The following is a 27,968-nucleotide window of genomic DNA, read 5'->3' on the forward strand; positions in this document are numbered from 1 at the left end:
CTGCAGGAGAGGAGGGGTGAGGGGAGGGGTGGCCACAGGGGCAGTCTGGTAAGCTCACTCCGGCTCCAGCTGGGCCCGAAGTGTTGCACTCACCACCAGCAGGCTCAGGCACTCGGGTCCCGGCCTGCCACCGCGCCATGGCCACGAAGGCAGACGGTAGGCCTGGGGGGCTCCCCAGCGGTGGCTGTGACCTGGGCATAGCCCAAGAGCACATGCAAGCGGTCACCCGAAACTACATCACCCACCCCCGTGTCAGTGAGTACAAATCCCCAGAGGGTGAGGTTGGGGTGGGCTGCTGGGTCCCCAGGCTCTGCTTCTCAGGCTCAGGGAAAGGGGAGGACCGAGACTGAGGAAGACCAAGGGGGCTCTTGGTCCAGCAGAGTGATGTGGTGGACTGCCTGGACGAGGAGTGACCTCTGCAGATGGAGGGATGGGGTCCCCAGCCCAGGCTACCCCAGAGGAGAGGGCAGGGGTGTCCTTGCAGGAACCTCTCAGTCATCACCCTTATCCTGCACTGAGACCCCAAGTTCAGAGAGAGCTCCCAATGGGCCCAAGTGTGTGTTTGTGATGCACGCTCCTGTGTGAATATGTGTGTGTTTGGAGTACGAGCATGTGTACCAGAACATTCAGCATGAGGAAATTATGATCAAGTGTTCTTAGGGAATATGTGTGGCAAGGCCAAGTATGTGCATTTTCAGGATGGAGAAATACATAACACTGTGTGTGTCACGTCAGTGGGCACATGTCATGTGTGCCTTACACGTGTCTGTGTGTATAATGCAGGGGAAGGATGTGTGTGCTCCCCCACTCGGGTGCGGATATGTGTAAATATGTGTGTGACAGCTTGCATGTGTGTATGACCAGAGTGAGGAAATGTGACAGTATATGTGCATGCTTTTACACTCAGACTGAGGGGGAATGTGTGTGTATGTGCACGAGTGTGCGTGCTCATAGGAACAACATGGGTATGCGGTCAGGTGATGTCTTATGTCTGTGTATGTACAGTTGGGGGAGGGTGAGTGCCTGGCATGGCCATGGGTGCTGGATTATTTACCCTTGTAGGCTTCCTAGGTGTGCCCAGATGTCTGGGGCACAGAAAGTGGTGAGGTTCTGAGGACCAGAGGGAGAGCCCCCTCCATCTGTCCTTGCCAAGGTCATTCTCCAATTCTCAGATTCTTAGACAGCCCCACACTGGAGTAAACCGGCCTGGCCAGCACCAGCCAAGCAGAGCCAGAGGCTCTTAACAGGGTGTGTATGGAGAGAAGCTGGCCCTCTCTAGTTACCTAGGCCATAGTGGGAGTGACCTGACGGGGCAGCTGCGCGAGCTGGGTCTGCATTGAATGGAGTTGGCACCCACCCAGAACAGAGCGAGTACAGAGGGGGCAGGTCCAGAGAGGGCAGGTCCGGGGTGCTTAGGAGCAGAGCAGGGCGTGAGCAGGCACCTCCAGAGGCCTGAGGCAGGCACTGAGGGGTGGAGTACATTCCAGCAAGGAGAAACTGAGTGAGACCGGATGTACCAAGGAGGCCCTGCAGGCCCTACGTCTTGGAGGTATGGGGGAGGGCAGAGATCCAGATTCTCCCCTGGGGCAAAGCAGGGGTCATGAAGGCCCAGAAATTTGCAGTGACTGGAGGCCCCCTGGAGTCCAGAGCTCAGGCCTGGAGACCTGAGCCCAGTTGTCTCAAGTTGTCTAACTCTCATCCAGACCCAAGTGATGGCCCACCCCTGCGGGACCCTCCCCCACCATCACTCCCTGCAGTGTGCCCTCCCAGGGACCCTGTGGGTGCAACCTCACCCCAGGGCCTCCTGCAGCCAGTTCCCTCCAGCCATGACCTTATTTAGAGTCAACAAGCCCTGGAGATTTGACCCAGGCTGGAACCCAGGGGTGTCAGCGCCCCCATGCCTGCTTGTGTGTCACTCCATGTGGCCCCCACCCGGGTGAATGTGTCACACCCAACAGCTGACCCAGAGACCAGGGTCTGCAGAGGGGGAGCCCCTCCACCACGACTCTGCTCCCTGTGTTAAAGATGTTCCCGCAGTGACAAAGGCTACCTGTGCTTTTGCTGCATACTAGTGTCCTCACAGGGCACCCCCAGGGGCCAGCCCCAGCCTGACAGCCTCCACCCCTAGGAGCATACTGAGTTCCTCAGGGTGCTTCTGCACCCACAGCCTTCTCTGTTCCCACCTTCCGCCTCTGGGGCCTGAGGGGTTTCCTCTCTGAAGGGTGAGGACCAAAACCTAGAGCTGCTACCCTCAGTTGGCTGGAGGCAGGACTCCTGCCCTGGCCTCCTACCTGAGCACTGTATGCGCTCTGGGCAGGAGAACTTTATGCAGAGACAGAAAGAGCCCAGGAGGAGAGCTGGGGATCCCAGGGGGACAGGGGATGGGGCAGCTGGCTCCCAACTCCAGGGCTTCCTCAGCCAGAGATGGGGTGAGTCCAATAGAAGGCTTCCTGGAGGAGGAAGTGAACCAAACAGGCCTGAGGCATTAAGGGTGATTTCACTGCAGTGGCTGAGGGAATGGGCCAGAAGGGAGGGGGCAGGGTAGAATAAAGTGGGGAGTGAACCCTAGCAATATCCACCCTGGGCAGAAAGGAACTCCTTCTCCTCCTTCAGAGCTAGAACTCTCTCCCTGAGGGGAGGCGGCAGCTTGGGGCTTCATCCATTGTGTGGGGCAAAAGATGCTAGGTGAGGTGGGAGGGAAGGGGGGAGGGGAGTAGTGCGCAGCACGAGCAAAGGACGGATGTCAGGCTGTCAGCCCTGCTGGAGGGACAGAGCCTGGTCAGATGATCACCCAGAGGCTGGAATGCCAAACCACTGAGGCAGGCTTTGCCGCCTGCCTCAGTTTCCTCAACTGAGAGGCCAGGAAGGTCACACTGAGTTTCACCGGGCAGGGTCTTGGGCTGATTCTAAGAAGCCTGGTCTTCCAGCCCCTGCCCTCCCTCCCCTAATCCCTCTGGAGGGGATCAGGGAGGAGGTGCGGGACCTACTGCCCCGGGCTTGCCCCCACCCCCACCTCACGCATGGGCGCCTGGCTCAGCCGGCTCCCAGGACGCTGCAGGTGTGGCTGGGCAGGCCCTAATTAGTGGGCTGCATGGAGCCCCGCTGAGCCTTTGACCGGGAAGGCAGTGGGGAGATGGGGGCAGGGAGGGGCTCCAGGCCTGCGGCCCTAAGTGCAACCCAAAGTGTCAGCTGGGACAATGGAGCAGGGGAGGGGGCAGAGCAGAGGGAGGGAGTGTCTGCAAAGTCTCAGGAAGGCCTATTGAGGGAGTGCCCCTCAGAGGTCTTCTGGGCCAGCCCACTGCCTCCAGCGCTACCCCCACCTTTCACCTCTCCAGGGTTGAAGGGTATGTCCCAAGGCTGGGGGAGTGCCACAGGATGCAGACTGATTTGTGGTGTGCCCCAGGAGAAATCAGCCAACTTCTGGGCCTTAATTTGCCACTGCATGCAATGGACACAATCAGTTGGGGGTGGATGCAAACAAAAGGCCTAGCTTCATGTCAAGGACACTTTGGTTGCTTAGCCACCACCTTGGCGGTGTCCAAACTAGACAGCTTCTAAGAAAAGATATGGTCTAGTCTGACTGGGGAGGCACAGAGTTCTGGTCTGAGGGGAGAGACATGATCCATCTCATTAAGGACTGACAAGCTGGAGAACAGGATGCCTTCTACAGTGGCATGGCTGAGGGCTGTGGCACTTCAGTGGGGAGCAGAGCCAGTAGCTGTCGGAGTCAGTTAAGGGCAGGGCACTGAAGGACGTCAAAAGTCAGGTGATAAACAGAAACGGCCACAGTGGAGTATCTGCAGTGAAAGGTCTAGGCTGTGGAGTGATGGACTCCTCCAGCAAGCATTTGGGAAGTCTACTAGAGCTAGGCCCTAGGGCTCTGGAAATCCAGAAAGGCAGCTTATAGCTGAGGCTGGTGGGATAAGGTAGAGGCTTACAGACCACACGCTGGGCACCCAGCCCAAGGGCCCGGCCAGCAAGCAGCACTTCGTCCTGGCCCCTTGGCTACTCCCTGCCACTCACTGCTGCCCTCCCAAGGTAGAGTTATTGGATGTCCAGGTTAACAGGCTTCCCTCGACAGAAGCTGTGAAATGTAGGGAACCGCTGTGAAGGAAGAGAGGAAGTTGAAAGACCCGTCTCCTAGGTAGAACTGGAAAGTGTTCCCTGGGGCTTTCTGGACCTTGGGCTCCTTCCCCTCCCACACTCTCACCTCCCATCCAGCCTACCCACTCTGCATCTTGCTTCTGCCATCTCAGCCCTTTTGGCTTGTCTGGTATTTTCTCTATAGCGCCAGCAAGAGGCTTGTCCCAGTGCTTTTTAAAATGAGGCTCTGATCCAGTGTACCTGGTCCTGTGGGGTGGCCTAGAGAGAAACCAGGTTGGAGAGTGCAAGGAGAGGGTGGAAGGTGGAGAAAGGAAGTCAGCAATGGAGCCCGACTTGCCAGAAGTTGGGCTGTGAAGGGCAGCAGCTTTGGAAGGACTGGGGCAGAGGGAGGGTTTTAAGATGGGAGATACCAGAGTTGCATGATGGAAGGGGCACAGAGAAGGAGGCACTGGCCTTTGGCCCTAGGGAGTAGTCATCTCTGGGGTCTGGGCCTCAGGACCAGGAGAGGCTGGCCTAGAGGGAAGGTTGGATACCTCCTCTATGGGAACTCGGAGGAAGCTGAAGGAGTTCCCCTGCTCCAGGCCCAAGCCCTAGAAGAATGGATCTTCTGGCGCCTCTTGTTCTTGAGTTTTCCTAACAGTCCATAAGCTCAGAAGAGCCTTGCAAATATCCCCGCAAGGATCACCTTGCCCAGTCATCATCCTAGCCCATGCCCTGGTGAAAGGAATGCAGATCAGACAAAAACAGGGGGATGATCACTGAGCCCCATACTGGGGAAGGTGTGAGCTGGGGGCATTTAGTTTCCCTTGGTGTGGGGTGACTTGGCACCAGACTTGTATGAAAGCATGAGGGCTGGAAGCCTATGTGGTTTGACGGGAAGCAAGAGGTGGGGTCCCAGCCCCAGCTCTGCCACAAGCATGTTGGGTGACCCTGGCGTAGGTTTTCACCCTTCTGGACCCCATTCTCCTCCCCTTTTGAAAAGAGGCTTAGACCACTCTCTTCCCTTTGATGTCCTTCCAGTGAGTGACTCAGTGACCTCACGGACACTCTGGCCATCCTGCCATGCCACAGTCTCCGTGGTCTCATTTGTGCTTCACAGGGACCCCAGGGAAGAGCTATGTCTCCCAGGTTGTAGTTGAGGGAGAGTCCTAGGATCTCTCAGCCAGCCCCTAGCAGAACCAAGAGAGGCTTCCTGTCTGCCAGTCCATGGCTTTCCTATTGGGGTCCCCAACACTGGAGTTTGGGGCTCCCCAACACTGGAGTTAGAGGCTCCCTGTAAGCTGAGCTCATTTCCCCATTTGTGGATCTCTCCAGCCACTAGGGCTGGGACATTCTACTTCTTCCTCTTTCCTTGTCACTCTCTCCCCTCTCCCACAGGCACCCAGGGAGCCCAGGTTGTCCAGGAAGGAACTCTGGCTGGTTTTTCTCACCCATGCATGCACCAGCCCCCACCCCTCACACACCCAGACATGCGCACATGCACCATGCTCAATGAGTGTCAGGTGATAGAGGGAAGTGTGGTCCTGGTGGGGGGCAGGGAGGGCAATTCTCTACCCATTTCTAGCTGGGGACCAGAAGCTTTTGGAAAATGTTGTGGGTCAGAGATGTAAGATGGGGGCTGAGGCCAGAGGGGAAGCAGCTTCAAGATAAGAAAGACCTCTTCGTAGTTGAGAGGGGAGGTGAGGATTCTGAAGGGCCTCTGCCCTTGCCCTGGCCCTCCCCCCAGCCTCCTGCAGGTGTCCAAGCCAGCAGGGAGCCCTGCGGGCAGGGGCATGACCCTTACAGCAATGGTGGCTGGCCCTGTCACAGCTAATGACCCTGACAGCCCAGACTGGGAAGGGGGTGGGGGTGGTGCATACAGGGAGAGAAAGCAGAAGATGCTTCTGTGTGTGTGTGTGTGTGTGTGTGTGTGTGTGTGTGTGTGTGTCTGGGTGTGAGACCTCACCTACCTCCACTCCTCCCCCAGCCTACAGGACAGTGTGCAGCGTCAATGGGCCCTTGGTGGTGCTGGACCAGGTCAAGGTAAGATTCTTCCATATCTTCCCAGGCACCAAGGCCAAATCCCAGGGCTCCCCAGCCCTGGGTGCAGATCTCTTCTAAATTGCCCTACCTCTAGCTGTCCGCCATGGGCCCATCTGTCCCTTCTAATTCCCTGTCCCCCATCCCACACTCTTCCTCCCCAGCTGTCTCCCCCACCACCCTGGGTTTCCCTTCCTGCCTTTTCAGTGTCCCCCTCTGCCCGCTCTGGGCCCTCAGAGACCACTCTTTACTGCCAAGGGCCTGGGGGATCTGGGCTATTGTGCCTCTTTCTACAACGGTGGAATGGTTGTACTGAACTTCCTCACAAAGCTGGACTCTTCCACCTGCTGCTCCCGTGGGTCTTCTTTTAAAAGGAAGAGAAGGCAGAAGAGCCATGCCAGCTAACTTTTCTCCAGAGCTCAAGGTTTTCAGAGGCTTTTGGACTATCTTAGCCTGGGAACCAGCAGCGCGGGTGGGAAGTGAAGCGGGCCTCACGGAAGGAGATGGGATGTGGGCTCCTTTGTGTCCCCTGGGGCACCGCAGGACCAGGGCAGACTGACGGCATTTTGAGTTTGGCTTTGGGGATTCTTAAGGCATAAAGGGCCCTGCAAAGGTGCCAGATCACTCTGCTGTCCCCCTTCCACCCAACAGTTCCACCTCTCAGGCTCCCGCCAGACACCACCCTCCCCAGCCTGGAAATCTGGGGCCACCCTTGATCCCTCCCTTCCTGGACCCCATCTGTCAGTATCAGTGATCTATCAGCAACCTCCTACCCCACTGCTCCCTGATTATAGCCATGGTCTCTGGATCCCCAGCCTGGTGCCCTGCCATCCTCCATGCTGCCCCCCTGCAGCATTGACCCCTTTGCTCCCCTGCTTCAAACTCACCTAGCACGCACAGCACCTTCACCTTATAGGCCCCATGTTCTGTAAGTGTCCCTCCACACTTTTCCACTCTCATGACGCATCCTCTCCTTCCCCGACGCCCACTGTGCCACTACTTGGAAACCCACCCTGCCTCTGCACGGAGCTGCCTTTTGATGTCTCTAGGCCTTTGCTCCTACTTTTCCCTCTGCCTCTCCAACTACCTTTCCTCCATACCCTTTATTCCTCTGACTCCTCCCCAAGGCTAGCTGAGAGGTCACTTCTTCTGGGAGTTTCACCCAGGCCCCTAGACAATGAGCCTGTCCCTCCTCTCCCTCTTCTGTACTGTCTTGTTGGCAACATCCATCAAGGCATCGATTGGATCACCACCTGGCCACATGTCTCCTCCCTGCCCCCACAATGTCTCTCCTATTGGATATTACTCTTGAGCCCCCAGAGTCCCATACCACACTTTTACTGAACACCCAGTCCATTGTAGGTGTTCAGTTTGTTCAGAGGAAGGGTGACTAAGTGAATAAGATGAATGAATGAGTAAGTGTTAGAATGACTAAACCAGACCCTCTTGTTTCTGGAAACCAGATCCCAAGTTCATAGAGACCTTACTGTCTGACCCACTAGTGCTGGGGATGCCCTGGGAGGAAGTGTGATGGAGTGGTTATGCATGTATGCAGGGGGCTCACAAGGTCTGATTCAGACCTCTTCTGTTTTCACCTCAGCTCCATCTAGCTACCTCCTACTAGCTACCTGACAACCCTAGATTGGCAGCATCAGCACAGAACTCGTTAGAAATGCAGGTTCTGGGGCTCCTACCCCGGACCAACAGAATCAGGAACTCTAGAGAGCTGGGGAGATACAGAAGTCAGACTTTAAAAGCCCTCCAGGTGATGTGATGCTTCCTGAAGTTTGAGAAGCAGCTGTTTAGGTTTTCAAATCCTAGTTTCCTCATCTAATATAGAAGAGAGTTGTTGTGAGGATCAAATCAGATAAATGTATTTTTACTATTCCTGCTTGAGAACAGCTAGCGTTAGCTCTGCCTGGAAGACAGAAATGCTAATATGCTGGAGTAAACAGCTGGTGCCATCTGCCGCCCCCGCTCATAGTATGGAGAGTCAGTACCTATGACATCCACTTTCCCAACTATAAAATGGGGCTAGACTGGGAAATGAGATAGACCCCCAGACCCATGGTTCTGCGATTATTGGATGCATCTCTCTCATAGAACAGAATAACTGGGTGATGGAGATACCCAGGGAACCCTGGACTTGCAGAGGGCAGGAAAAGAAGCAGTAACGTGTAGTCTCTTAAGTTCAAGAGGCGGAGAAGACAGCTTTCCGTACTCCTCTCTGCGGCCCCACATCCCTATCCCCAGGCTAGAGTTGCTAGGGTAAAATACCCCAATTCATCCTCTACAGCGCCACCTTCTGCCCAAATTGAATCATACCCGCAATTAGGCCTCCCACTTCCATCCTTCCGAAATGGAAAAATTCTTGGGGGAAAACTTTTGTGTAGATCAGAGGTTCTGAGCCCAGGCAATAAGGGACTCGAAATCGTATGCAAACCTTTGAAGCTGGGTATTCGTGTGTCTGTACATTTTTCTAGGGACAGTTTCCATGATTTCATCTGATTTTTGGAGGTCTGAGTGTAGAGCATAAAATGTTAAAGCCTAAACCCCTGAGTGTAGAGTGTAAAAATGACTCCTCCAGATTATTAAACAGGCCCAATATGACAAACAATTACACAAGAGTTTCACAGGCATTAAAGAGGAGTCTGGTTAGCTGACGTCCACCTGCCTGGGATATATTAGAGAGATTTCACTTGAGCAGTGGTTTTTAAACTAGAGCATGCATGAGAATCCCCTGGAAGAACCCAGAGTTATGATTCATCAGTCTGAGGTTGGGGCCCAGGAATCTGCATTTCTGACAAGCTCCCAAGCTGCTGCTGCTGCTCGCCTGGGGCCCACACTTGAAGATCCCCTACTCTACAAGATCTTCCGACTGCCGTATTTTGAGAAACAGCAGTCCTTACTGAGACTTGGAGAAAGCTCTCCCCTTATCCACCAGACTTGGCTCCAAGTGTCTGTGGCCACTTCCAAACTTTTAAAAGAAAAAGCTTTCAGAAGTATGTGTATCAGCTCTGAAGACAGTTTCCGAAGAGGGGCTCCAAATTGCCCTGGGCATTGGCAGAAAGAGAGGCCTTGGAGGCCAGGGCTTCCCTGTACAAGTCCTGCCAGGCTTGCCAAGAACTTCCCAGTCCTCCGAGTGTGTAGAGCAGCTCCCCTCTGCCCCCCCCCCCCCCCCCCTCCCCCCGGCTGGCTGAGAACTCAGTGAAGCACAGAAGGTTGTACTGAACCATCCGCACCCTCTGCGGTCCTCCTAGTAACCAAGAATGGGAGGTGAGAGGATCAGGCTCTGAAATGGGGCTCCTTTGAGTATAAACTCATTGTTGCATCCTGGAATTCTCCCCCTGCACTCCCTGTCCCAACTGGCTATGGGCATCCCTGCCCCAAATAACTCACGCACGCACACACAGAGCCTAGTATTCTCTTCCTAAAGGATTCCAAACTATACACCCTCCATGACTGGGTGTGATGGTTCTGACAGTTCTTTCAGGCATCTGACTGTAATCTCTCTGCTATTTAAAGTTCATTTCCTCTGATTTCACCTCTCAGGGACACACAGGGCGCCACCTCCTCCACTCTCCTTTCCTTCCGCCCTCCGTCCCCCACATAAACCCACATGAAAAATGATGGCTTTTTATCACCCGGCTGCCTGGTTTCTATTGGGCCCATGGCCTGATTTCTTTGGGGCCCAACCTGGCCTGTGCTCTGTCCAGCAGTTTTCCTCCTGAGGTTAACAGCCCACCATGCAAGGAGGCCAGTGGCTGCGTCAGGTGGACAGGCCAACAGAGCGGCAGAGGAATGCCCCGACTTTTTTAAAACTTCTTTCCGCGGGGGACTTCCGGCCCTTGCTCTTGGGCCCCCTCTTGTGGTTGATGAGCCAAAGACCGCTAGACGTGAGCTGCCCCGCCGACCTCAGCGCATTCCTCCTGGGGGGAGCCCAGCTCTCTCAGCAACCCCACTCAGAGGGGCTGGTTTAGGGGGCAACGGAGGTCGCCTTCCTGGCATCCTTTTCACAGGACAAGGAGGGACCCAAGCTGGAGATTCCTCCAGTGACTTGTCAGAACTGCAAACCCTCCTGTCTCAGGTTTGACGCCCCCCCCCCTCCTCCCTCGCAGGGATGCACCCTGTCACACCCCACTGGGAAATTGAGTCATAAACCCCTCCTCCCAGACACTTAAGGTCACTATTTTGGGTAGAGCGGGGATTTAGTGATAGTAATGATGGTGGTAACCAGTCGCACTGTACTTGAACATCCCAAATTTTTATCACATTTTAATTACCAAAAAAAAAAAAAAAAAATGCTCCTTATTACTAGTGAAACAAAAGACACGCAAATTTAACTATTTGTCCCTAACCTCCTTCCTCCCAGCCTCTTGAGACAGCCACTATAAAGATCCTGCTGTAAAGGGGCAAATAGATAGTATGTTAGAGGTTTACATTGGTGTTAGTCTCTTAAAACATATCAAGGATTTCCTCCATGTCAGTAGTTGCCCATTTTATTCATTCTTCTCAAGAGCAACATAGTAGGCGATAGCATGGATGTACTGTGGTTTATTCAATGGTTCCATTTTTTTAATGGTTCCATTATTGATAGACATTCAGTGTGTTACCAGGCTTTGCTATTGCAAATGGTACAGCAAAATAGAGCCCCTTTACACTAGTGCCTTTATTGCTATAAGATAGATCCTCCGGAATGAAGTTGCTGGTTCAAAGTGTATATTGCTTTTAAAATAGATTTCAAATAGATATTGATGATTTGGGGCAACATTGCTAGCCCGGCAATGTTAAACAACCGTGTGTTAAAGGACCCACCCTCCAGCATCCTTGCCAGCCCTGAATATGTTCTTTCCTGGAATTTTGTCTATCTAATTGATGAAAACTAGTACCTTCCTGTTTTTATTTACATTTGAGGATCTTTTTATAAGTTTGGATTTTACTTTGTCCTCTGTGAAATCTTCCTACATACTGAGGTGTACATTTTGAGCTATGGGTGCTCCTTTTTTATTGTTCACGTTTGTTTTTGGTATTTTGCCATGCAGACATTTCAAATGTTTGTACAATCAAATATGTCTATTTTTGCATTTATGGCTTCTGGATTCCATACCTTGTTTAAAGACATCTCTCTTATCCAGCTTTTCTAGGAAAGCTGAGAAAAGGAAAGAAGAAAAACTCTTCTGGTTTTCTGTTTGTTTTAGCTTTGTATTTAAAGGTTTTATATGCCTGAATGTATTTGTGTTTATGACGTGGGTATCTTCTAAGTCGATACCCAGTTACGTTAGCACCCTTTGGTCAACAGATTTTGGTTTTCCCCATGAAGTAATATACCGCATTTGTTCTATAACAGTTTCATAAAATCTGGGATCTGTTTCTGGACTCTAATCTCTCCCACTTCTCTGTCTGCTTCACACCAACACTTAACCATTTGACTTTAGCAGTTTTAGAACACGTTTTAATATCTGATACATCAAATCCTCCACCTTGACGATTTTTGGATATTCTCAGACACTTATGAATTTTAAGATGTTTATTAAGTTCCAGAAGAAACAGCAATTTGCTGGAAATGCATTTAATTTCTATGCTTTTGAAAAGGATTTATATTTTTATGACAGTAAGTCATTCTGTCTTGGAAAACACTGTTGTTCTCCATTTGTTCAGGGCTTGCTTTATATCCTCAGTAAGATTTTATTATTTTTTTGTACCTTTCTTGTTAAATTTTTTTCCAGATATTGTATGGCTTTGGGCCCTATTGTGAATGGATGTTTTTCCTAATTTCCTCTTTCGTTTATGGCTGGAATAGAAAAAAAAAAAAAAGAGTTGTTGTTGGTTTTTTTAAAATCAGTGTATAGGTGACACACAGTGGTACAAGAGATGGATTTTTATATATTTATCTTGTATACAACCAACTTCTTTTATTAATTCTGGGCATTTTTTGTTTTGTTTTTTAAGTAGAGCCTCTTGGGTTTTTCTAGGTATGCAGTATCATCTGCAAATGAAGGGAATTATGTCTGCTTTTCTATTGGCAGACTTTAATTTTACTTGTGATTTTGAAGCAATTTCAAATTTATAAAAAGGGGCAAAAATAAAAATAGTGCAAGGAACATGCATATGGCCAATTGTTAACACTTTATTCCATTTGTTGTATCTTCTGCTCTGAGTGTGTGTATGTGTGTGTGCATAATTTTTTCCTAGGTCTTTTAAGGGTAAGTCATCCCCCAAAACTCCAGCATTTATTTCCAAAGAATACGGATATTCTCTTACATAACAACAGTAATTATCAATATCTGAAATTTACACTGATACTTTTACCTAATCTACATCTATATTCCAGTTTATCAGCTGACCTAATAAAGTCTTTTATAGCATTTTTTTCCCCTCCTGCAGGGGATCCAGCCTCATCATGTCTGTTTAGCCTTCTGTAATCTGGAACATGTTCACAGCCTTTCTTTGACATTTCTGAAGAATACAATCTCCTCTCACTACCTTTAAAAAAAAAAATTAAATAAATAAATAAATAAATAAATAAAGCATTTTCTATTTATGTTTATTGGTATACTTTTTCTTTTTTCTTTTTTGGTCTTATTGTACAAACTACAATTTCCAAAACACATTAAGTAACAATGGTGACACAGACATCTCTGTGTGTTATTGATTTTATTAGAAATAAAAATGGATTTAGCATTTCACCATTTAGAAGCTTATTGAAGTTGGTTTTGTAAATAGTCTAGTGTTCAAGGAGTTGCCTTCCATTCCTGTCCTACACAGGATTGTATAAGAAACGCTGCCAAATTTTATCAAAAGCCTCTGTGGTTTCTATTTACATAATTCTGTAGCGTTTCTCTTATAATTCATACGTACAAACTCCCTATTATGAATTATATTGTCAAATGTTGAGATTGCCAGAAGTTGATTGATCTAGGCTTGCATTCTTTTAATAAACCCTATTTGGTCAAACTTGTTTGTTTATTTAATACACTATTTGATTTCACTGGCTAATAGTTTATTTATAACCTCTGCATCTATAAGAGAAATGGGTCTATGGGGTTTTGGGGAGTCCTATCTTTACTGGATTTGGGGTTGGGGGAGTTTTCTATTTTAGGTTTTGTTTCCTTCTAATGTTTATTTTCTGTTCCTCTTATTATTTTGGCTAGTTCTTCCAGTGTAATGTGGAATAGAATGATGATAGCAGGCATTATTGTTTTGCTCCTAATTTTAAAGGGAATGTTTTATACATTATATCAGAGTATGGTATTTTCTGTGTTTTGTGGATGCTTCTTGGAATTAAGGAATTTCCCTTTTATTCTCTGTTTTCAGAGAGTTTTGTTCTTTAATCATGGATATCATGATTCCCTAATCATCAAAATTTTTAAATCAGGGATAGTTTTTTTTTAAGCTTTTTCTAGAATGTTTTAAGATGATCACAGGTTTTTAAAAAATCTTTCAATCCAGGGGCGCCTGGGTGGTTCAGTCGGTTAAGTGTCCGACTTCGGCTCAGGTCATGATCTCATGGTTTGTGGGTTCGAGCCCCGCGTCGGGCTCTGTGCTGACAGCTCAGAGCCTGGAGCCTGCTTCAGATTCTGTGTCTCCCTCTCTCTCTGACCCTCCCCCGTTCATGCTCTGTCTCTCTCTGTCTCAAAAATAAATATTTAAAAAAAAAAATCTTTCAATCCATTAATAAGGTAAATTACATTATTAGATTTCTAATATTAGACTAACCTTGAATTCCTAGAATAATTCCAACGTGGTCTTTTTAATTTTTATTTGTGTGTATGTGTGTATTTGTCTTCATTTTTTGTTTTTTAATATTTTTCTTTTATCATTTGGTTTGTAACTTGACCTTTTTTATACTTTTCTGGATTTGATTTGTAAGTATTTTGTTCAGGACTTTTTCATCTATATTCATATGTGAGATTGTGTATAATTTTCTCATAATTATATTATTTTGTATCAAGGTTATCCTTGCCCCATAAATTAATTAAAGACCATCTCTTTTCCATTAGTCTTTTTTTAAATATGAAATTTATTGGCAAATTGGTTTCTATACAACACCCAGTGCTCATCCCAACAGGTGCCCTCCTCGATGTCCATCATCCACTTTCCCCTCCCTCCCACCTTCCCATCAACCCTCAGTTTATTCTCAGTTTTTAAGAGTCTCTTATGGTTTGTCTCCCTCCCTCTCTAACTTTTTTTTCTCTTCCCCTTCCCCATGGTCTTCTGTTAAGTTTATCAAGATCCACATAAGAGTGAAAACATATGGTATCTGTCTTTCTCTGTATGACTTATTTCACTTAGCATAACACTCTCCAGTTCCATCCACGTCGCTACAAAAGGCCGTATTTCATTCTTTCCCATTGCCAAGTAGTATTACATTGTATATATAAACCACAACTTCTTTATCCATTTGTCAGTTAATGGACATTTAAGCTCTTTCCATAATTTAGTTATTGTTGAAAGTGCTGCTATAAACATTGGGGAACAAGTGCCCCTATGCATCAGCACTCCTGTATCCCTTGGGTAAATTCCTAGCAGTGCTATTGCTGGGTCATGGGGTAGATCTATTTTTAATTTTTTGAGGAACCTCCAAACTGTTTTCCAGAGCGGCTGCACCAGTTTGCATTCCCACCAACAGTGCAAGAAGGTTCCCGTTTCTCCACATCCTTGCCAGCATCTATGGTGTCCTGATTTGTTCATTTTAGCCACTCTGACTGGTGTGAGGTGGTATCTCAGTGTGGTTTTGATTTGTATTTCCCTCATGAGGAGTGACGTTGAGCATCTTTTCATGTGCCGTTGGCCATCTGGATGTCTTCTTTAGAGAAGTGTCTATTCATGTCTTCTGCCCATTTCTTCACTGGATTATTTGTTTTTCAGGTGTGAAATTTGGTGAGTTCTTTATAGATTTTGGATACTAGCCCTTTGTCCAATATGTCATTTGCAAATATCTTTTCCCATTCCGTCAGTTGCCTTTTAGTTTTGTCGATTGTTTCCTTTGTAGTGCAGAAGATTTTTATCTTCATGAGGTCCCAATAGTTCATTTTTGCTTTTAATTCCCTTGCCTTTGGAGATGTGTCAAGTAAGAAATTGCTGAGGCTGAGGTCAGAGAGGTTTTTTCCTGCTTTCTCGTCTAGGGTTTTGATGGTTTCCTGTCTCACATTTAGGTCCTTCATCCATTTTTAATTTTTGTGAATGGTCTAAGAAAGTGGTCTAGTTTCATTCTTCTGCATGTTGCTGTCCAGTTCACCCAGCACCATTTGTTAAAGAAACTGTCTTTTTTCCATTGGATATTCTTTCCTGTTTTGTCAAAGATTAGTTGGCCATACATTTGTGGGTCTAATCCTGGAGTCTCCATTCTATTCCATTGGTCTATATGTCTGTTTTTGTGCCAATACCATGCTGTCTTGATGATTACAGCTTTGTAGTAGAGGCTAAAGTCTGGGATTGTGATGCCTCCCACTTTGGTCTTCTTCAATATTATTTTGGCTATTCGGGGTCTTTTATGGTTCCATACAAATTTTAGGATTGCTTGTTCTAGCTTCAAGAAGAATGCTGGTGCAATTTTGACTGGGATTGCATTGAATGTGTAGATTGCTTTGGGTAGTGTTGACATCTTAGCAATATTTATTCTTCCAATCCATGAGCACGGAATGTTTTTCCATTTCTTTGTGTCTTCTTCAATTTCCTTCATAAGCTTTCTATAGTTTTCAGCATACAGATCTTTTACATCTTTGGTTAGGTTTATTCCTATGTACTTTATGATTCTTGGTGCAATTGTGAATGGGATCAGTTTCTTTATTTGTCTTTCTATTGCTTCATTATTAGTGTATAAGAATGCAACTGATTTTTGTACATTAATTTTGTATCCTGCAACTTTGCTGAATTCATGTATCAGTTATCCATTACTTTTGACGAGCTCAAGTAAATTTCAAATTATTTGCTGATTGTCAGAACTCACTTGTAAAACCCTCTGGGACTGGTGTTTTCTTTGTGGAAAGATTTTACCTATGCAGTATCTTAAAAATTGTAGGACTATTCCAGCTTTCTGTTTAGTTTTTGATTGGTTTTGGTTTGAGTTGTATTCTTTTGGGACTTTATCCATTTCATCTAAGTTCCGAACTGTATTGCATAAAGTTGTTTATAATTCTTTTTTGTTACTTTTTAATATTATCAGTATAGCTAGTTTTGGCTTTTTTATTCCAATAATTATTTATGTCTTTACCCTTTTCTTAATGAGTGTTGCTAGAGATTTGTCTAGTTTTTTTTTTTTTAATGTTTATTTATTTTTGAGAGAGAGACAGAGCATGAGCCAGGGAGGGGCAGAGAGAGGGAGACACAGAATCTGAAGCAAGCTCTAGGCTCTGAGCTGTCAGCACAGGGCCCGATGCGGGGCTTGAACCCACAAACTGTGAGATCATGACCTGAGCTGAAATCAGACGCTTAACCAACTGAGCTACCCAGGAGCCCCTAGAGATTTGTCTATTTTATGAGGCTTTTCAAAGAACCAATTTGGATTTTGATCTTCCTTGTTATATATTTGTTCTCTGTATTAATGATTTCTGCCCTTCTAATATTTTTTACTATATTGTTTTTTTTTTAAGGATTTTCTTTTAATTCCATTTAGTTAACATACAGTGTTATATTAGTTTCAGGTGTACAACTAGTGATTCAACAATTCTGTACCTCAGCCGGTGCTCATCACAAGTGTCCTCCCTAATCCCCATTCCCTATTTCACCCATCTCCCCACCCTACTTTATTGGTTTTTTTTTTTTTTTTTTAATTTTTTTTTTTCAACGTTTTTTATTTATTTTGGGGACAGAGAGAGACAGAGCATGAACGGGGGAGGGGCAGAGAGAGAGGGAGACACAGAATTGGAAACAGGCTCCAGGCTCCGAGCCATCAGCCCAGAGCCTGACGCGGGGCTCGAACTCACAGACCGCGAGATCGTGACCTGGCTGAAGTCGGACGCTTAACCGACTGCGCCACCCAGGCGCCCCTATTGGGGGTTTTAATGCTGTTCTGTTTTCTAACTTTTCACGTTGCATAGTCTTAAACTTCAATTTTTTTTTCTTTTTTAATGTAAGCATTCAAAGCTTAAATGCATCACAGATGTTGATATATAGTTTTTCATTATTAGTGCAAAATATGTTCTAATTCTACATTCTCTATATTAGGTGTTTAAATTTCCAAATACATGTTTTTTCTAACTATCTTTTTATTATTGATTTCAAACTTATTTTGATTATGGTCAGAAAACATGGTACAGCTTGATTTATTCTATAGGTCATGACATGAAGTGATACCCTTTTTCATTCTTTTCTATTTCATTTATCATTTAAGTTTTTATTTCCTCTGATATCCAAAGGAGTTATTTAGAGGAGCACATTAACTTCTAGGAACACTGTGGGGAGTGGGGATAAAAAAAATATCATATTTTTATCATTTATCTTTATCAAATTATGATTATGGGGGTGCCTGGGTGGCTCAGTTGGTTAAGCATCTGATTTCTGCTCAGGTCATGATCTCATGGTTCATGAGTTCAAGCCCCCACATCTGGCTCTGCACTGACAGTGCAGAGCCTGCTTGGGATATTCTCTCTCTCTGCCCCTGTCCCACTTGTGCTAGTTCTCTCTCTCTCTTTCTCGCTCTCTCTCTCTCTCTCTCTCTTTCTCAAAATAAATAAACTTAAAAAAAAAAAGATTATGATTATGACTTACTCCCTGAAGTAAATCAACCACCTGGGAAGCAAGGTGAGGGAGCCTGAAGGATGCTATGCATTCTCTCCAGTACCTCCCCAGAAAGAAAGTGCTAATACAGGTACAGGGCTTAGCTCTCTTGGTGCTGACAGCCAGTGTCAGTGGGGAGGGTCTGCTCTCTCAGCCCAGACTCCTTGGCCCAGCTCATACCCTCTTCTAGATGTGGGGAAAGACCAGGAACCTGGTTTCCTGAGCATGTGCAGACTGCAGAGCTCAGGATTCCCTTGGGGCAGACCTCCACCTGCCTGACCTGCTGCCTATGGTCCTGGAGGGACAGCCTAATCATTTTTTAATTAAATTATAATTCACATATCATAACCTTCATTCTTTTATTTATTTTTTTTTAATTTTTTTTAACGTTTATTTATTTTTGAGACAGAGAGAGACAGAGCATGAACAGGAGAGGAGCAGAGAGAGAGGGAGACACAGAATCCGAAACAGGCTCCAGGCTCTGAGCTGTCAGCACAGAGCCCGACGCGGGGCTCGAACTCAGACCGTGAGATCATGACCCGAGCCGAAGTCGGACGCCCAACTGACGAGCCACCCAGGCGCCCCTAACCTTCATTCTTTTAAAGTGCACAGTTCAGTGGCTTTTCGTATATACACAGAGTTATGCAACCATCACGACTACTTGATCGCAGAACATTTTCATCTCCTCCAAAAGAACACCTGTACCTGTTAGTCATCACCCCCAATCCTCTCTCCGTCCAGCCCCCAGCAACCCCTAATCTTTCTATCTTCATGGATTTGGCTATTTCAGACACTTTGTATCAATGGAATCATATAAGACGTGGCCTGTCATGTCTGGCTTCTCTTAGCATGCTTCAAGGCTCATCTATGTTGCAGCATATTATCTTATTTCATTCCTTTTTAAGGCTGAATAATATTCCATGCTACAGATACACCATCTTTTGTTTAACCATTCATCAGTTTGTGGACATTTGGGTTGTTTTCACTTTAGGGCTATTATGAATAATGAGGCTACTTGATTATGAACACTTATATGCTTTCACACACAAGTTTCTGTGTGGTCATGTGTTTTCATTCCTCTTGGGTTTAATACCTGGGAGTGTAATTGCTGGCTCATCCAGTATCTCTGTATTTAACCTTTCGAGGAAGTGCTAGATTGTGTTCCAAAGTGGTGGCAACATTTTACATTCCCACCAGCAGTGTCCGAGGGTTCCAAATTCTCCACACCCTCAACAACACTCATGATCATCTGTCTTTTTTATTACAGCCACATTCGTGAGCGTGAAGTGGCATCTCATTGGTCTGCATTTCTTTAGTGGCTAATGACGTTGAGCATCAACATGTGCTTATGTGCTTACTGTTTGTTTGCATATCTTCTTCAGAGAAATATGTATTTAGATCCTTTGCCCATTTTTTAAGGTAGGGTATTTGTATTTTTACTTTTGAGTTGTAAGAGTTCTTTATATATTCTAGATATTAGCCTGGTTCTTTTTAAACTGACAAGAAAAGATACTACACTTGATCATAGCCAAAAGAGAAGTGATTGCCTCATTCTTTTTATTTCTGAATGCTGTGAGGATGACATGTGAATCAGCCCCAGCCCCATAGCTAGGGAAAGACTGCCACTGGCACAAGGGGACACCTGGCAGCCCAGGAGAGCACTGTGCCAGTGTTTTCACCATTAGTCCCCAGGGGCAGAAACAACTGTCCATGGGACCTGAACAGTCGTAATAACTACTACATTTTACAGAGCTGTTACAAGGTGCCGGGCACCAGCTAATGACTTTACACATATCACTTTCTCTCCGTACAAGCTCTTTGAAGTAGGTATTATTATCATCCCCATTTGAAAGATGAGGCTCAGAGACATTAAGGAACTTCCACAAGGTCACACAGCTTCTAAGCATCAGAGCTTCAATTCTAACCCTGGTCTCCCAGCTCTAAAGTTGACACCCCTACCCGTCCAGGTACACTGACTCCCAAACAGAATTCAAACGTTGCACTTCCCAGCCCCTCAAGCTCACTTCCAAGAGGGGAGATAGAAGCTTGAGACAGGGTCAGGGAGGGATGGGGGGAGACAGGGACTTCACCTCTGGTCTCACCATTGCTCTGGTCTCATGTCTGCTCTCCTCTCCTGCTAGTTTGCCCAGTACGCTGAGATTGTCAACTTCACCCTCCCTGATGGGACTCAGAGAAGCGGGCAGGTGCTTGAGGTGTCAGGGACCAAGGCAATTGTTCAGGTAAGTGGTGTCAGTGCCATGTTGGCTGAATAAATGAACAGACCCAAAGTTCCTGACTATCTTATAAGCTCTGAAGGCAAAAAAAAAGTCCTATTTTCCCAGAGTGTCTTGCCTAGAGCTGGGTTCCAAGGGAGCATAGAATGGAAGGCCCCATTGTCCCCAGCAAGCCCCTTATTAGAGTAACCTCTTGTCCCGTAGGTGTTTGAAGGAACCTCTGGGATCGATGCCCAGAAGACCACCTGCGAATTCACAGGGGACATCCTACGGACTCCAGTGTCAGAGGACATGCTAGGTAAGGGTGGGGGTGAGGTGGGATGGGGAGCTCCTGCGTCCTCCCAGCCTAGCTTCCCTAACCACACACTTAGCACTGCATAGCCATTGACTCTTTGCATGTCTGCCTCCCTGTGAGTTCGTAGAGGTCAGAGGTTTTGTCCTCTCTTTGACCCCCAGCTCCAGCTCAGGGCTGGACATGCAACAGATGTCCAGTAAATGAGGAAGGCAGTTTCAACAAACTGGAGGCACAGTAGGTAACCATCTATTTGTGGTTAGGCTGAAACAGAGTGCACATCCTCCAACTTTCTCCCAAGATCTGCCACACCTGGACCTCTCCTCTTTCCAGCCCTAAAACCCTCCATTAGAGTCATTTCCTGGGCCAAGGCCTCAGCTGTAAAGATTTCTAGGCAAGGAGGGAAGATCCCCAAGGAAACAGTCACTGTAGCCAGCTCTCTGGGGATAACGGAGGGTTGAGGGGAGAGGGACGTGTAAGAGGCAGGTGGGAGCCAGTGATGGTGTGGATGGTGAGCAGCAGTGAGGGAGACGTGAGGCTGGCCCTAAGCATCTCCCAACATCCTCCCCCACCCTCAGGTCGGGTTTTCAATGGCTCCGGTAAGCCCATTGACAAGGGGCCAGTGGTCATGGCAGAGGACTTCCTGGACATCAATGGTGAGTGACCAGAGAGGCTCTGGACAGCTTTCAGGAGCCAGCTTCCAACCACCTTCCCCACCCCTAGCCATCACCTTTGCCACCTTGCCCTTGGAAGTTCTGCACCAGACACAGGCCAGGGGCAATTGGCCAGGGCTCACCTCCAAAGGCTGGTCAGACTACCAGGCAGATCAGGTGTGCTCTGAGCACTGTAGAGGCCTGTCTGTCCCCAAATCTGCCACAGAGCCTGAGATACTGCCGTAAGCCCTTCATATCCAGTTCCTTTAAATGCCATCATCATGTGCAAAGTTCCATGTGTGCCCCAGGACCATCACTCTCCTGCCTTCCAGTTCCCTGTCCCCACCCCTCAGAGCTGCCTGGGGTGGCTTGCAGAAGCAAACACAGCCCCTTCCCGGTGGGAGGCCCTCCTGAGTCCTCCAATCCTGTCAGTTCTGAGGACAAGATGGAGGCCCACAGAGGTCTGTGGCTGGCCCCAAACCACTCAGCAAGTCAGAGGCAGAGCGGAGCAAACACATCCACTCAGACAGCTCCCCAGGTCATCCTCAGTTCCTTCGTGCCCCACAAAACACCTGCTCAGCCTGGACTCCTCCCACCTGCCTGCCGCTTCCAATGTGCCAGGTAGTGCTATCCAAGGGAGTACTGAACTGTGGCTATTTAAATACGAATTAATTCAAATGGAATCAACTTTCATTTCAAAACCACATCTCATGCTCCCAATGCCACATGTGGCTAGGGCTAGTGTAACTGGGCAGTGTAGTTACAGTACATTTTCATCACCACAGAAAATTCTGTCAAATAGTGCTGCTCTGGAGTCTGGAGCAGGGTTGGGGGAGGGCAGGGAGGGACTTGAGCCCTTGAGCATGGGTCCATGATCGTCCTCTCCCAGGCCAGCCCATCAACCCCCATGACCGCATCTACCCTGAAGAGATGATTCAGACGGGCATCTCTCCCATCGATGTCATGAATAGCATTGCCCGTGGTCAGAAGATCCCTATCTTCTCAGCAGCCGGGCTCCCCCACAATGAGGTGAGGCCTGCGGGGTCCTGCGGACATGACCAAGAGGAAGGGATGAGGCAGAGGCCAGGGCTGGTGGGCCAGTGAGGACGGTCTCCTGTGTCAAGCAGTCAGGGACCAGCCAAGCAGGGGTCTTCGCCATCCAGACTGGCAGTTGTCCTCTGGCAGCTCATGGACTTGGAGCTGCATAGGCCTCCTCATTGTCCCCAAGCAGGTCTTCAAGCCTCGACCCTGGGAAAGGCTGTAGGGCCTGGGGTAGCCCTTTCGCCTTTCTGCCCTGGGATCCCTCCTGCCAAAGGCCTTGGCAGGAGGATGGATTGGAAATTGCTCCATCCATCATCCTCAGTGGTGCTGAGTGGGCTGGACTCTGGGTCTGGGCTCTGACTCTGACGTTCTTCCTCCCAATCCACTCCACCCCAGATTGCTGCCCAGATCTGCCGCCAGGCTGGGCTGGTGAAGAAGTCCAAGGCTGTGCTGGATTATCACGATGACAACTTTGCCATTGTCTTTGCAGCCATGGGGGTAAGAGGAGCTGGGCAGATTGGCAAGTTCTGGCAGCCTTGTCTCCCTTGGACCCTGGCTCTGTCTGATCTGATGAGGGAGGCATAATCCTTCTCCCTGAGAAGCTGTCAGAGTCCAGGCCTGTCTGGTGGGAGAGGCAAAAGCATGACTGAAGGTGGGCTCAGTGACTAGGACAGTGTGTCCCTCAAGCCATCCCAAAGGACATGGCAGCTATAAGATGAGCCCAGGATGACCTGGAGGAGGGAGAAGCCAGGGAATTTGGGGAGACAAGACACCTTCAGAGAGGGGATATGATGGGGCCCTCAGAGGGCCAGAGGAGGGTTTTAGCAGGGGAGCAGCTGGCTAAGTAAGGGGTTGGGATGGCACTGAGCAGAGCTCAACCTGAAGAAATCTGAACTCTTTGGGAACCTGATGAGATCCCAAAGATGAGAGCAACCCAGCCCCTGCCTTCTCAAGTTCAGGGTCATCCCAGGAACTGGTAGCCAGTCAGTCAATAGGCTTTACTGAGAAGAGATGGGAGGGGCCAGGGCCCCTGCCCTTAGGCTGCAGGGACCCCTCTCCAGCCCTCCCTGCTGTGTGTCCAGGTGAACATGGAGACAGCCAGGTTCTTCAAGTCCGACTTCGAGCAGAACGGTACCATGGGGAATGTCTGCCTCTTCCTGAACTTGGCCAACGACCCCACGTGAGCCATCCCCTGGTATCCAGACTGCCTTCAGGCAGCAGGCCCCGTCCCCTCCCAAAATCCAGAGTACCAGGGCTCAGAAGTATCCCAGAACCACAGCCATTGGCCCAACCCCTGGTTGTGCAGAGGGGAAAACTGAGGCTCGGTAAGGGGTAGGGACAGCCCACAATCCTGCCTGCCACCTGCAGTCCTCTGTCCTTCCTATAGTCTGCATCCAGCCACTGTCCCAAGTCAGGGCTCCTCATCCTTGCACCACCACCAAAGTCCCCACTATAGACAGATTTCCTTAAACGCTTTGTTTGCAAAAACTGCTATTTGTTAATTTTTTTTATTTGAGTATAGTTGACATATACTGTCACGTTAGTTTTAGGTGTGCAACATTGTGACTGAATTTCTCTATAGGGTATGCTGTGCTCACAAGTGTAGCTGCCATCTGTCCCCAAGCAACATCGTTACCATACCATTGACTATATTCCCTCCGCTGTGCCTTTCATCCCTGTGACTTATTCATTCCATAACTGGAAGCCTGGATCTCCCACTCCCCTTCACCCATTTCACCCATCTCCCCACCCCTTCCCTCCAGCAACCATTTGTTTATTCTCTGTATGTATAGGTCTGATTCTGCTTTTTTGTTTGTTTATTCATCTGGAAAAACTGCTATTTTTAAAGTTTAGGAAATGTGAGTTTAAATCAGTAGGTCAGGTGGATGAAGAAAAAACATCTAATAAGCTGTCCTGGGTACTGAAGGTATTCCTAAAAGTAAGTAACAGAATTCTGGAGGCCAGGATGATGTCACCAGAGGAAAGGCCCACAGGCTCAGAGCTTGAGGACTGAGGGCACCTGGAGTCAGAGGAAGGGATTCAGGAGAGCTCCAAGTGGAAGGGAGCTGCCAAGCGGGCAGGGCAAGTGTACAGAGCACGCCCACTACGTGTGCTCTGGAGTAGTGAGGGGAACCTTACAGAAAGAATCCAGAGGGTGCCCCAGCTGAGCCAAGTGCAGGGGGATGAGGGGGCAGGGGAGGCTGGGGAAGAGAGAGCTACAGCAGGAGCCCTGCCCCTGCCTAGCTCTGATGGACCAGAGCCCCTAATTTTCGGGCCCTCAGGGACAGGGTGCTGTCACCCTTGCCAGACACTCCCGGCCCTGCCTGTCCCACTCTCACCCAACTCTCTGCCTGTCCCAGGCTCCCTACCCCTTCCTACCTTGAACAGGAAGGAGGAGTGTCAGGATCGGCAGACTGTCCACCCCCAAGAACCATAGCCGTGACCTGGGGGCTGGGAGCGGAGGCTCATCTTGTCCACTCCTCTGCTGCTATGCACGGTTCCCTTTCCACTCAGCACTGGGGCTAAACGGACCTCTGAGCTCTCTAAACACTGGCTGTACCTCCAGGATCGAGCGGATCATCACCCCACGCCTGGCACTGACCACTGCTGAATTTCTCGCCTACCAGTGTGAGAAGCACGTGCTGGTCCTACTGACCGACATGAGTTCCTATGCAGAGGCCTTGCGGGAGGTGAGGCAGCTGGTGAAGGGTGTCAGGGTCACGCCTGCCTCTCCCTGGTCCCTACACCCCAAAGCTCTCCTACCCAGGCCTGCCCCTATTCCATTTCTCATAGTCACTGAACCTCCCACTCGCCCTTCCTTGTATTAGCCTCTTATCCCCTTCCTTACCCCGGTGACACTGATATCGCAGGTCTCCGCTGCCAGAGAGGAGGTGCCCGGGCGCCGAGGTTTCCCAGGATACATGTACACAGACCTGGCCACCATCTATGAGCGGGCAGGCCGTGTGGAGGGCCGGGGAGGATCCATCACTCAGATCCCCATCCTCACCATGCCCAATGATGGTGAGCCTCTTCACTGCCCAATACCCTCTGCAGCCCTACTGCCCTCCTTTCCCACTGGGATGCTTAAAGGGCTCACGGTTTTTTTGCATAGATGTGCAGTAGCTCTGTTCATCCATCAAGGAGTTCACTGTCTTTTCCTCGCCTCCACATACCCCATCACTCCCATGAGAGGAATAGAACCCACGTGGCCCTGATTGGGTGGAGATGTGGGCCGTGTCTACACTGAGACCAGTGCATTTCTTTGCAGACATCACCCACCCAATCCCAGACCTGACGGGCTTCATCACAGAGGGACAGATCTACGTGGATAGACAGCTTCATAACAGACAGGTATTGTCCCCTCCCTACCCACCTAGTGCTCTCCTCACCACCCCCAGAGACACTGGCTGTCTGATGCCCCATCACCTGCCGTGCTTGATTTCTCTGTGAATTAGGAGGGGCCAGGCAAGGCTAACTCCAAAGAGGAGATGACCCGGGAAGACTGTGTGGTTCACAGACACAAGACAAGTCTGGCTAGAATCCAGCCTACCTGACTGGAACCTTGAGAAAATAATCTTTCTGATCCTAGGTTTCCTTACCTATAAAATAGAAATAATAGTATTTATCACACAGTGGAGTGCGTGGCAGCATGTAGAAAGCATCCAGCAGATAGTAGATACTAAATGAATACCACTTCTCTTTCCTTTCCGGTAATTTGCTTTGGTGAACAAAACAATGGGTAACTGACACAAGTAGATGGTGAATAATGTGCTAACAGGTGAGAAAATGTGTCTGTCCCATCTGAGGTTAAAGGCAACCCCTGTGACTTTTTCCTCTTTGCTTAGTAGGTTCCTTCTTTGCAGCTATTAACTAATAAGCTTTAACCCGGTTTTTGTCCAAATAACCAAAAGTTTTTAAGTAGTGACTTTCATTACCTAATGTCATGTCATCTCCGCCCTCCACCCTCCTGTCCAGGAGCACACCTATAGACACCCGCATCCCAAGCCCTAAAATCTGTGGGCCATAAAGGAGGACAGGGTATGAGCAGCCCACCTCTCTGTCAGATGAGTGAGGACCAGTCTCTTAAGATTCTCAGGGGGAAGAGAGACAAGTAGGGGTAGGAAGGAAAGGAAAGTTTGGACCCTGCCTTTTGCCACTCGCTTCTTTTGCTCCCCCAGATCTATCCCCCCATCAATGTGCTCCCTTCCCTGTCGAGGCTAATGAAGTCCGCCATTGGGGAGGGCATGACGAGAAAGGACCATGGAGATGTCTCCAACCAACTGGTAAGAAGGAGAGGGCCCAGGGGCTGGCGGGTAAGTTAGCTTCAGAAGCTGGAGGTTTGTGCCGGTACCCGGACCACGAGCTTTTCTCTGGCAAAATCCCTCCCCCTTTGGGGTCCCCACACAGCCAAACTGGGGGCCATTGGACTTCTGTGATATGCCTGCGGTGACCGATGGACCGTCCCTCCCCCCTTCACCCAGTATGCTTGCTATGCCATCGGGAAGGATGTGCAGGCCATGAAGGCGGTGGTGGGGGAGGAGGCGCTCACTTCCGAGGACCTGCTCTACCTGGAATTCCTGCAGAAGTTCGAGAAGAACTTCATCAACCAGGGTGAGGCGCATTGGGGGTGGTCAGGCAGTAACTCCCTTACCTGGCTGCGTATGCACGCACGCACGCACGCACGCACATGCACACACTCCTACTCTGTCCCTAGGTCCCTACGAGAACCGCTCCGTGTTTGAGTCCTTGGACCTGGGCTGGAAGCTGTTGCGCATCTTCCCCAAGGAGATGCTGAAGCGCATCCCGCAGAGCGTGTTGGATGAGTTCTACTCCCGCGACGGGGCGCCGCAGGACCCTGCGTCAGACACAGCGCTCTAGCCCTGCCCACAGTCAGACCCCAGACTGTGTCCTGGGACCCCTGCTATACCCGTTCTACGCACGCCTCGAGTTCCACACACCCAACCAACCGCTTGAGTGCTCACGGTCCGCACCCCGCCCACTCCCACGCTTCATCCCTCTGCCTGGAGTCCCTGCACTGGGCAAGAACAAAAGGTTGTTAAGCCTGTATCAAGCACTTGAGAATCACCTAGAGAACTTTGCAAAATACCAAGGCCCAGGCTCCAAACCAGATCAATTAATACAAATCTGTAGGCAGAAGTCCTCTGCATCAGTATTTTTCCCCCAGGTACAGCCAGATGGCAACCACTGGTATAGAGATGGCAAGATAACCCAAGGAAGGATAATTAAGGTTGACACACACTCTAACCCCAACACATACATAGGGCTTGCTGTCATTCTTAGGATCCTAGCACCCCAGAAACAACAGCCCACAGAATCCCCCAACTGCCAGGACCTCCTCAAGCTTTGTCCCTGCAACGCATTGTCACTTTATCTTAATTTGTTCATTAGAAGCCAGTTGTTAAGGCCCCACCTGGGGAAGGTATCCAGTAGAATTTGCTGGTTCTTGAGGTGCATAGGAGGGGTGCTGACGCCTTTGGACCACTGGGGTTGGGAAGGCAAGTGGGCTACCAGAAGAGGTTTCCCTGGAATGAGGGAGAGCTGCTTCAGGGTGGAGAATCTGCATTTTTGTCCCTCCCTGTAGGTCTCTGTGGTCTTGGGAGAAACTGCGGCCCCTTCTTAGATTTCTCTGGGGGAAATACCAGGAATGATGTGGCACAGAGGGAAGAAGGTAGTCAGAAGTGGGTGGTATGGTCGGGTATATCTACATTTGACCCTGGGGCCTCAGTAAACCTCTGATAAGCTTGGGGTCATTCCCCCCTGAGAAGGGATGGAATGTGGATATGGTTCAGTAACACTCAACAGTGACTCAAGCAACACTGATGGCCTGACTGCCATGTATTGTAAAAACTTAAAAAGGCAAACTGAGGAAAACATTGACAGCAAAAT

General features: G+C 48.8%; 1 protein-coding gene across 1 annotated transcript; it reads left to right on the plus strand.

Moving 5' to 3' along the window:
• Positions 1–58: 58 nt before the first annotated feature.
• ATP6V1B1 (ATPase H+ transporting V1 subunit B1) lies at positions 59–27,127 on the plus strand. The gene is made up of 14 exons (XM_049651663.1): positions 59–255; positions 6,071–6,126; positions 19,983–20,081; positions 20,280–20,373; positions 20,946–21,023; positions 21,910–22,049; positions 22,458–22,559; positions 23,144–23,241; positions 24,628–24,751; positions 24,932–25,082; positions 25,330–25,412; positions 26,240–26,344; positions 26,543–26,672; positions 26,776–27,127. The coding sequence occupies exons 1-14, from the start codon at positions 138–140 to the stop codon at positions 26,937–26,939; spliced, it is 1,542 nt and encodes a 513-aa protein (XP_049507620.1). The 5' UTR covers positions 59–137; the 3' UTR covers positions 26,940–27,127.
• The last annotated feature ends 841 nt before the right edge of the window (positions 27,128–27,968 follow it).

This window comes from Panthera uncia, assembly GCF_023721935.1.
Source record: "Panthera uncia isolate 11264 chromosome A3 unlocalized genomic scaffold, Puncia_PCG_1.0 HiC_scaffold_11, whole genome shotgun sequence".
NCBI classification, from domain to species: Eukaryota; Metazoa; Chordata; class Mammalia; order Carnivora; family Felidae; genus Panthera; species Panthera uncia.

Excerpts from the sequence above, each read along its gene's own strand:
- ATP6V1B1 (XM_049651663.1), top strand. The coding sequence starts at position 138 with ATGGCCACGAAGGCAGACGGTAGGCCTGGGGGGCTCCCCAGCGGTGGC. Across the intron at positions 256-6,070 it reads CATCACCCACCCCCGTGTCA|CCTACAGGACAGTGTGCAGC; the intron begins GTGAGTACAAAT and ends CTCCTCCCCCAG. Across the intron at positions 22,560-23,143 it reads TTGTCTTTGCAGCCATGGGG|GTGAACATGGAGACAGCCAG; the intron begins GTAAGAGGAGCT and ends CTGTGTGTCCAG.